The sequence below is a fragment of the Bidens hawaiensis genome, unplaced genomic scaffold (assembly GCF_021521415.1).
Source record: "Bidens hawaiensis isolate Kalapana, Puna unplaced genomic scaffold, B.hawaiensis_p1.1 tig00036891_1, whole genome shotgun sequence".
NCBI classification, from domain to species: Eukaryota; Viridiplantae; Streptophyta; class Magnoliopsida; order Asterales; family Asteraceae; genus Bidens; species Bidens hawaiensis.
Window position 1 is genome coordinate 151,394 of NW_027505452.1, and position 10,253 is coordinate 161,646.

General features: G+C 39.4%; 1 protein-coding gene across 1 annotated transcript; it reads left to right on the top strand.

The window, feature by feature from the left end:
• The first annotated feature begins 6,112 nt into the window (after positions 1-6,112).
• On the top strand, positions 6,113-9,854 carry LOC143613257 (uncharacterized). The gene is made up of 4 exons (XM_077087015.1): positions 6,113-6,147; positions 8,434-8,716; positions 8,784-9,290; positions 9,396-9,854. Exons 1-4 carry the CDS (start codon positions 6,113-6,115, stop codon positions 9,852-9,854), a joined length of 1,284 nt encoding a protein of 427 aa, XP_076943130.1.
• The last annotated feature ends 399 nt before the right edge of the window (positions 9,855-10,253 follow it).

Genomic DNA, 10,253 nt, shown 5'->3' on the forward strand with positions numbered 1-10,253 from the left:
TTTATTTGTAAATAAATGTTTGTCATGCATTTGACCTAGATTCAATGTAATTACCTTAACTAATCTCAGATCTAATCAATCCAACATAATCGTATTAGATTGAATAGTTTTTCAGATCTAGTTTATAATATATTCTAAGTTATTTATATTATGTAATAGTAATTATAATAGTAATAATAAGCTTAAGCAAGTATTGAATCAAGAGAGAGGATGGACATAGTTTCAATATAATGTATAATCAATACTTAAATTATGTAAGGCTACACAGCCTTATATAGACGATGGAGACCAATTCGTTACACATCCCGTAACGAATTGGCTCCATTCGTTAACTTACAATAACTTAAAGGAAAGCGTAACGAATCACAGATTCGTTATACCCCTATTCGCCAACATTCAATGACGAATGAGAAACATACACAACAAGTTACAGTCCATTCGTTAAACATCCTTAAAGAATGGACATTACGTATAACGAACTGGCTAATTCGTTAAACATTCTTAACGAATAAGCCTATACATAACGAACTAACTGCTTTTCCATAAATAACCTTTACATTATAATAATAATAATTACAACCGATAAGTTACAAAGACTCGAGACGACAAAACCGTGCACTAACAAACACCCCCTCGTCTTGAGCTCTTTGTCTTTAATTACTTGAAGCGCCTTGTCTGCCAATCACGACAACTATGAATCCCTAACTTGTTACATACATGTACGACACGCTTGAACTACATAGCTAGCTTGTAGTCTTCTTGGCATTCGATCAAAATCTTGTTCATGAACAGCACGTCATTTTCTGTTTCGGATAAGTTAACGAGCCACATTGGGTCGATAACTCTAATAAAACTAGTCTGTAAGTGTAACAACTCGGGTTTTCCGAATAATATATAATGGCTTTTATGTTCGAATTATTTTATCAAATTATGTTCACGCATTTATCGAGTTAATTAATTTTTATTATATTATTTAATTATTTATATAATATATATTTATAACTTTCAAGTAATGACAAAAAATTACCCCAAACTAAAACTATTATTCCTTTATGTTTCCACTTTCAAACTTTAAGGACTGAAATGCAAATATCATAGTATGATCTATATAACCTGGTAACCCAACCCAATATCCATTAAACCAAACCCGTACTCGTTTATCACACCCAAACCCGTAACCTGACTACCCGTATGTTAGCTTGATCCTTAATTCTCGCATTATAGTTGAAATTGATTTTATCAAATTGTTTATATGATAAGAGCGACCTAAACCGACTATATAATTATGGAAGGAGATCAAATAGATACATATATTGTTAAAACACGGATTTAATCCAGATCTAGAACAAATTAATCGTAGATCTAAACCCGTAATAGGATCTAGTTCATGATTACTGCTTAATTATGTTATATATATAATATATTAGTTGTATTATGTTATGTATATTAGTAATAGATTAACGAAGTTTGACCGAGAGAGAAAATGGACAGAGTGATGTTACTTTAGAATCAAAACTTAAATTAAACAGAGGTATGGACCTCTATATATAGAAGATTGAGCTAATTCGTTACACATGCTGTAACGAATTAGCATCCACTTCGTTACATTACAGACAATTAACAAGACACATAATGAATCATTGATTTGTTATGCCCCAATCGTCAACATTCCATGACGAATGGGAACATACATAACGAACTAAGACCCCATTCGTTAAACATCCTTAACGAATGGGAGAAACATTAACTTAACAGACTAGTTCGTTAAACATCCTTAACGAACTTGTATTACCTTAATGAACTAGACTTAAATATCTTTTCCATTATAATAATAATAAATACAAAACGATAAATACAAAGATTCGAGACGCAAAACCGTGCACTAACAGACACCCCCTCGTCTTGAGCTCTTTGTCTTTAACTTATTTGAAGCGCTTCGTCTGCCATTCCCGACAGCTGTGAATTCCATACCCGTGACATACACGTACGACACGTTGAAACTGCATCGCTCGATCATAGTCTTCACGACGCTCGATTAATATCTTATTCTTGAATATCACGTCATTTTCAGTCTCAGTCAAATTCATGAGCCACATTGGATCAATAATCTTAATCAGCTCGGTCTTTAAACCCTTTCCCAAAACAATAATAGCCTCGCCAGTACGATTATCATAAACCAACGGTTGGACGATAAATAAATATGCTGATTAAGCATTTTGACTGGTACACGCTTCAACATCTTTGGCGGTTTAACTTTAAGCAAGAGATTCCTCCAACCCGTTCTTGGATCTATCTCGTCATTACGTTTACTGATTGGTATCTGCGGCTTAAAGAATTTAAACCCGTGGTTGACCTCGAAAAGCAAATGTTGATGAAACCATTTTGCTTGACGATTTCCCCCATGGTTAATGAAAGGTCGGCACGCGAGGGTTCGTACATCCCAATGCAGCAATGAGAGAACGTTAGTAATGTTTTCGTAGTACTGAACGCCGTTCACCCATTTGATGATACATACCTTTAATTCAGAATCGTAAAGCCATGAAATAATATCACATAACACTTTTGACACGACTTTAAATGAAGTCATCTGATTAGCTTTAGCGCGTGCAATGGCTTCCTGCGTTAGTTCTTCATCAATATATATCGATAATCTTCCGAGTTCTCTTGTTTCGGTAAGCAAACCATCCTTGGATATCAGCAACAGACAGATTAGGCTTCGAGTCAAATCTTGTGTCAATGCTCTTACCCTTTGATACTTTTTCCAAGTGATCTTCGGTTGCTTTAACATTTTCTTCAGTAAATACAGGAGCACCCTGATCAACGTTTGTTCATTGAAATAGATCAGGGTATTCCTCAGCCGTCACGCCCTCAATCTCGACCTCCTCATCTTCATAAATAAACAACAGATACATAGAAATCGTCGTATCAAATAAGACTTCATCGTCGTTTATCACCTCAACATCTTCCTCAGCTTCTAACACGTTCAGATTATCTTCATTTAAGCCCAGTAGTATAGAGATCTGCTCGCGTGTTAAGGACCGATCCACAAACTATCCCACTTCTATCTCATCAGCATTCACAATGCTTCTGACCACCCCCGTACCATCAGTAAATATAACAGTATTAGCCTTTATCGACTCAATTGGCTTAGCATTCGTCGAGTCTTGATAAACGACCACTGTTTGTCAACATTACCAGCAACCCCGCTCGTACCTGCACCGGAGGATGAGCCGTGAGTTTGTTTCGGCTCACTTCCCTCTGCACCCGACTCATCTGGATCTTCATCATCATTCCTGAGCTTCTTTAATGCATCTTCTTTACATGTAAGCTGCAGAATTAGATTCTCTTGTTGTTTTATCTTCACCCCCTGGGACGTAACAATCTCATGAAGGACTCGAGTCTCCTTTTGGCAGAAAGCGACATAACTTATCAGCCTTCGTTGATTTTCCAGCATACGCTCTTGAGCCTGACGGTCAACAGCCATTTGATTCTCATAAAGATGAATCAGGCTCAAGAGCATGTCAGTTTGATGAGTTGCCGGCATGGTATGAACAGATGGATGCACCGGCTGGATTTTACCATGAGGACGTGTAATCCTCATAAATGTAGCATCCAGAGGTTGGTTAGGCCTCATCGTCGGTGTTGGAGGAGCCACTGAAGCACTAGCAGGAGGCCTTGGTATATCTGTTAATACAGATTGAGGAATCATACCAAGCCTCTGATCATGAACCATCGTCGTCGTCAATGTTAATTTCGGGGTGCTAGTAGTAAGCGGCACCGCGGGTCTTTGAATTGTAGACAACCTTGAAGGCTGAACTCTAAATGAGACACCTGCTCCTACAGTTACACATCGTTTAGATGGCTCATCACCAGCCACCTCTTTTCCTTTACGTTTACATTGAGCAGCAGCTGCCTCAACCTCAATATTTTGTTGAACCTCAACTTCAACATTTTGTTAAACTCCATCACCACCATTACCACCATTACCTCCTTCATCATCGTCATCATCATCGTTCCCACCTGGAACCTCTTCACGTTCGGAATCCGAATCGTCGTGGATCCAACGATCATTAGAAGGACATACATAAGCTGGATTAGCTAGATGACCAATCAACTGCTTAGACCGAGGATGTGGGTCTTGTCTGTATGACTTCATCCTTTTGACAATATCAGCTGTCATATGCTCCATAGGCATCACATCATTCACAGCATAAATCGTTCGATCAATAATATTATAATCCCAATATAACTCAAATCACATCGAGATCTTTATTCATCCAATCATGTTATATCTTTTTAATTAACTCATATTATTATTTAACTAGGAATCCTTGACGGTATATCCCTAAGGGTTCATCTCTCTCACATCATCACTTATATTTCGTTAATCTAATTAGGTGAGTAATCACTTCCCTATTTTACTTGTTTTCACATGTTTTGGGGACACTTGCGTACCATTTATCAAATTATTTATCTATTATCTAGTATTCAACAACCGAAACTGTTTAATCCTTGTGTGTATATCAGTTTATGCCTAATTTGTTGTTTGCTTACTTTCTTACTTGAATCGCATTCGGAGAGGTTCAACATATTCTCAGTCTAGTATGATCATACGACTATCGTAGTGGCCGGCGTCCGACGCATTGACAATGGTTTCACCGACATCTAATTTCTCGGTAACCAATACCCATCCCATGGCAACGGTTTAACCCTTGCTTTATATTTGTGTGATTTGTTTATGTGCTATGGTTTAACTGTTTATTCTCACTGGAACAATTTGCATCTTTATTTATTTATTATATATTATTATTGTTGTGTCTTGAACTGGTGTTTTACTCACTCAACATTTGTTGTTGACAAATATATATTTTGTACGCATTTGCAGGTTATAGATTGGATTTCTTAAAGAACTGAAGCTCACGTAGAAATGACTTTAGAATAATAAACATATACAAGAATTAGCTGGTTTTGTATTTGTAATTTTCTTTGTTTTTGATGTATTTAAATGTTCGATAATAAATAAATAGATATTGTCGCTTTATAATTTCATGATAGTACCTTGAGAGCTGTGGGCAATCAGCTCACACCCCGGAATTTTTGCCGTAGGTTAGGGTGTGACAGTACGCCTTTACCCAGCACAATGACGGCCTCACCGGTACGATTGTCATAGTACCATCGATTAAACGTTAGGTGAAGACTCTGTGGAAACGTCTTCACCGGTACATGCTTCATCATCTTCGGCGGTTTAACCTTAAGCATGAGTTTTCTCCAACCCGTACGAGGATCAATCTCGTCAATACGTTTATGAGTTAGGACTTGTGGCTTAAAGAACTTAAAACCACGGTTTACCTCGAAGAGAAAATGTTGGTGAAACCATTCTACTCGACGATCTCCACCGCGATTGATAAACTGTCGAATCGCGAGGGTACGAACATCCCATCACGGTAGTGAGAGAACGTCAATGATGTGCTGCTAATACTGAACGTCGTTCTCCCACTTGATAATGCTGACTTTTAATTCAAAATCGTATAACCAAGAAACAATGTCTCCTTTCACAGTCGACACGACTTTGAATGTGGTCATCTGATTAGCTTTGGCCCGTGAAACAACGTCCAGTTGTTGTTCTCGGTCAACGTACCAGTAAGCATCAATAATCTTATGAACACGTTTACTAAGATTCCCAAACCAACCCAAAATGTCAGCTACCGACGGATCAGAATCTCGTTCAAGCATCTTGGCTTTATTCTTTGACATCTTCTCCAAATGGTCTTCAGAAGCTTTGACGTTTTCTTTAGTGAAAGTAGGAACAACCTGATCAACATTTAATCATTGATATAGATCCTATGCTGTCACATCTTCAATCTTAATCTCCTCGTCTTCGTAAATAAATGACGTATTCCCATGTGGAATAGTCAGATCCAATAAGACTTCCTCATCGTTCACCACCTCCACGTCTTCCTCGGCTTCCAAAGCGTCCAGTTCTTCATCGTTCAGCCCCATCAATAATGAAATCTGATCTCACGTTAGGGATTGATCAACGAACTGACATTCTTCAATCTCTTCAAGGTTCGCAGTGCTCATCACCACGCCATTCATAAAGTCCATGAACAGGATGGTGTTGGCTTTGATTGACTCGATGGGTTGGAAGTTTGCCAAGTCTTGATAGACCACCAGTTGTCTATCATTGACTTCACCTCTGCTCGCACCAGCACCTGAGGATGAGCCGTGAGCTTATTTCGACTCACTACCTCCAGCACCTGGAGCGTCAGTATCGTCATCATCATTCTTCAGCTTTCTCAATTCATCATCTTTGCACGTAAGTTGAAGGATGAGATCCTCCTATTCCTTGATTTTCACCCCTGAGCCATGACAATCTCACGGAGCACCTTCATTTCCTCCTAACAGTAGGAAACTTATCCCATCAGACGACGTTGGTTTTGCATGAGTTGCTCTTGAGCTTGACGATCGACCACCATTTGATTCTCATATAAGTGAATCAAGCCCAAAAGCATGTCCATCTGATGGCTTGCGGGTATTGCATGAAAAGATTCTGGAACAGATTGTACCGGACCCTGTGGACGAGTGATTCTTATAAAAGAGACGTCCATAGGATGTGTTACCATCCTGGTCGGTGTCGGAGGAACCACCGTTGTAGCAGCAGTAGGCCTTGGCATAGTGGATAAGACTGAGTGAGGAATCAAGCCAAGCCGAGGATCAGATGTGAGTGTAGCCGTAAAAGTTAGTTCCGGGGTGCTAGTAGTTAGCGGCACCGCCGGATGTTGAGGAGCGGACGGCCTTGGTTCTTGAGGTCCAAAAGACACACTTGAACCCTGAGAAATACGACGTTTGGGCGGTTCATCACTAGCCACCACCTTCCCCTTCCGTTTCCATTGAGCAGTCTGAGAGCTTGCTGCCTCAATGTCAGCACGTCGTTGGTTGTCATCACCACCATTATCTCCATCATCACCACCGTCATTCCCACCTGGTCCCTCTTCACGTTCGGAATCCGAACCATCGTGGATCCAACGATCATCAGAAGGACATTCATACGCCGGGTTTGACAAATGACCAATCAAGTGTTTGGTCCTCGGCGTGTCCTGCCTATACCACTTCATCTGCTTAACTGTATCAGCATTCATATGCTCGAGCTTCAGCACATCATCTCTGAGTGTCAGATCAATCTCCAAATCCCGAATCAGATCCTGAACGATCAGCTGAATGAATCATGGATACATATGGAATTTACCGCGTCGGTATTTGACCAAGCAAATTTCCTTGAGATGACAGAAGATCATCTCTGAGAAATTGAACGGTTTGTTCAATATCAAAGCGACGAATGCCGATTGTAACATGATCCAACACTCGTCGTATCCACCCTTGCGTCCACCAAGGCAATGAATAAGGACATATAATAGATACTTGTACGTGGGGCACAAGTTAGCCTTGTTATGCATGGAACGATCAAGGTCACCAGCGCAGGGCCGTCTTTGAGGCGTGGCAGGGCAGTCGACGGCCACATGCCCGACACCTTGCTAGGCCCAAAATTCTTTTTTTTTTCAAAAACAATTATATGTATTTTTATCAAAAACATATGTATAATCAATGTTTCAACACAATTACATAGCCACTAGTTTGGTTTAATGGTAAAGGGGTATGACATCTAACCAAAAGGTTGCGGGTTCTAGTCTTATTTGAGACAATTTAAGCTTATTTTTATACAAAATTTTTTACACAACTTAAATCGTAATAAAATAAGCTCATTTATAATTAAATTATTTAAATCCAACAAAATGTTTCTTTTACTTAAGGCCCAAAAAATTTTCATCTTTGGCCCAATTTTTTTTCGATTTTTCGGAGCCGGCCCTGCACCAGCGTAGAACACACGACGGAACAAACCACGTATCGACCCCTTATCAAACTCACTCGGGTTGTCCATGTTGTCAACAAACCGCAACACCCGTCTGATAACCTCGGGTGTGATAACAACAGGCTTATTGCTGACTTCAACGACGACTTGGTTTTCGGACTCAACATATCAAGCCGAATTCCAAAATGGTCGTACGATACTGAGGTGGATCGTCGAGCATATCATTAAATGTGTCCTCATTAGCAAAAACACGAGTGTCTCAGAAGTAGATCAATTGGTTTGTACACCATGTCTACTATTGCCAAAGAGATTGAGGTTGAGCTACAGACTACCCCCAACATAGCGGCCAAGGAATTGAAGACAAAATTCCAGCAGAGACATCAAATATAACTTTCTAAAGCCAAGATTCGAAGAGCCAAGACAATAGCTCAGCAAAGGAAGGACGGTGACCACACCAAACAATACAACCACCTCAGATCATATATTGATGAGCTTCTTAAATCAAACCCAGGTAGTACCATTAAATTAGATGTTGAACCATGTGATAACCTTAACCTTAAAACTAGGAAATTTAGAAGAATATATGTGTGTTATGCTGCTTTGGTTAGAGGATTTAAATTGCTTGGTAGAGAAATTCTTGGGTTGGATGATTGTTTTACGAAAGGGAAATATCCGGGACAAATTTTGACTGCTGTCGGGACGGATGGTAACAATTGCTTGTATCCTATTTCCTTTGCAATAGTGGAAGCCGAATGCACAGAGTCGTGGAAATGGTTCTTAAATATCCTTGTAGATGATATTGACTTGCCTCATGATGCCAATTTCAATTTCATAAGTGACCGACAAAAGGTATGTACACTTGACAAAAGGTATGTACACTTAGCATACACTAATTATGTTGATCTGACTGTTATAGGGACTCATTCAAGAAGTTGAGAGTGTTTTCCCTAGGACTGACCAGAGGTTTTGTTGTAGACACATCCATGAGAACTTGAGGAAAACCTGGAGGGGAGATTTGTATAAAGGCTTGTTTTATAGAGCAGCTCCTGCCACTTCTGTCCCATACTTCAACATGGAAATGAAGAAGATTAAGAAAACAAATCTTGATATGTTTCTCTTGATTATTGACATCCCGACAGCAAGATGGTCAAGATCACATTTTTCAGGCAGGGCAAAAAGTGATATGCTGCTGAACAACCTTTGTGAATCTTTCAACAAGCAACTTGTTGGAGCAAGAGACAAGCAGATCATTACATGTTTGGAGTATATTAGAGAGTATATGACCATGAGGATTGTGAATGTGAAGAAGATGCAAGCCAATGCCAGGGGCCCATTAACACCGCAAACAACAAAAGCATGGGATGAAATCCAAACAGAAGCAAGCAAATTGTCGGTTTTGATGGTTGATGAAGTGACTTACCAGGTATCATTATATGCCTTATTATGATATTACAGCAAAACATTTATTAATATGCAATTATGTTCATCGGTTAAAAGTCTGAGAAGCCAATGTGTAGTGAATGTGGAGGATAGGACATGCAAATGCAGGAGATGGGACTTGACAGGTATGCCATGCAGACATGCGGTGGCAACTCTATTTGACATGATAAAAAATAACACGCATGCCGGTCCATTGGAGAAGTGGGTTGATGAAGCTTACTGGTTAGACACTTGGAAGAAGGTGTATAACCACCAAATCAGGCCCATCCCAGGCCCTGATATGTGGACACCCTCAAAATGCCCAACAACATTAACTCCACCTAAACATCATACTCAGATTGGCAGACCGAAGAAGAGCAGGAAGAAGGCACTAGGTGAGAAGAAGAAATTGGCAACTATCAAAAAGAGGAAGATGAAGATTGAAGAGGTTCAGGAAGTGTTTTCTGTCGGAGGCAGACTCACTAGGGTGGGGCATGAAAAGACTTGTGGAAGATGTGGAGGTTTCAGACACAACATCAGAACTTGCAGGGCACCAAGTCAACCCTAATGGTGTCAACAAGGTTACGGTTTGTTATCATGTTTTGTGTTTGAAACAATTTAAGACTTGTAGCTGGTACCATGTGTGTGTTATTATGGTTTGTGTTTGAAACAATTTAAGACTTGTAGCATTTATGTTTGATTTGGGATGTGATGGTTTGTATGTTATTTTGACAGTTTGTGTTTAATGCTTTTAAAACTTGTAGCTTGTAGTCAAATTATGCAAACATTACAATACATTTAATAATGTCAAATTAAAGTAACACATTACAATACATTTCAAATACAAAGAAATACTAGAAACCAAGTACAAAGCTACTTCCAATGACAATCATCATTTGACCAGTCAGTGTCCCACACTGGATCGTCTTCATATGGATCATATGGTAATCTTCCTCTGGCTCACTGG

Bases quoted from the DNA above. Each gene is read 5' to 3' on its own strand.
- LOC143613257 (XM_077087015.1), top strand. From the start codon at position 6,113: ATGGTGTTGGCTTTGATTGACTCGATGGGTTGGAA. The intron at 6,148-8,433 runs GTTTGCCAAGTC...CCTTAAAACTAG, and splicing joins ATTGACTCGATGGGTTGGAA to GAAATTTAGAAGAATATATG. The intron at 9,291-9,395 runs GTATCATTATAT...GTGAATGTGGAG, and splicing joins TTGATGAAGTGACTTACCAG to GATAGGACATGCAAATGCAG.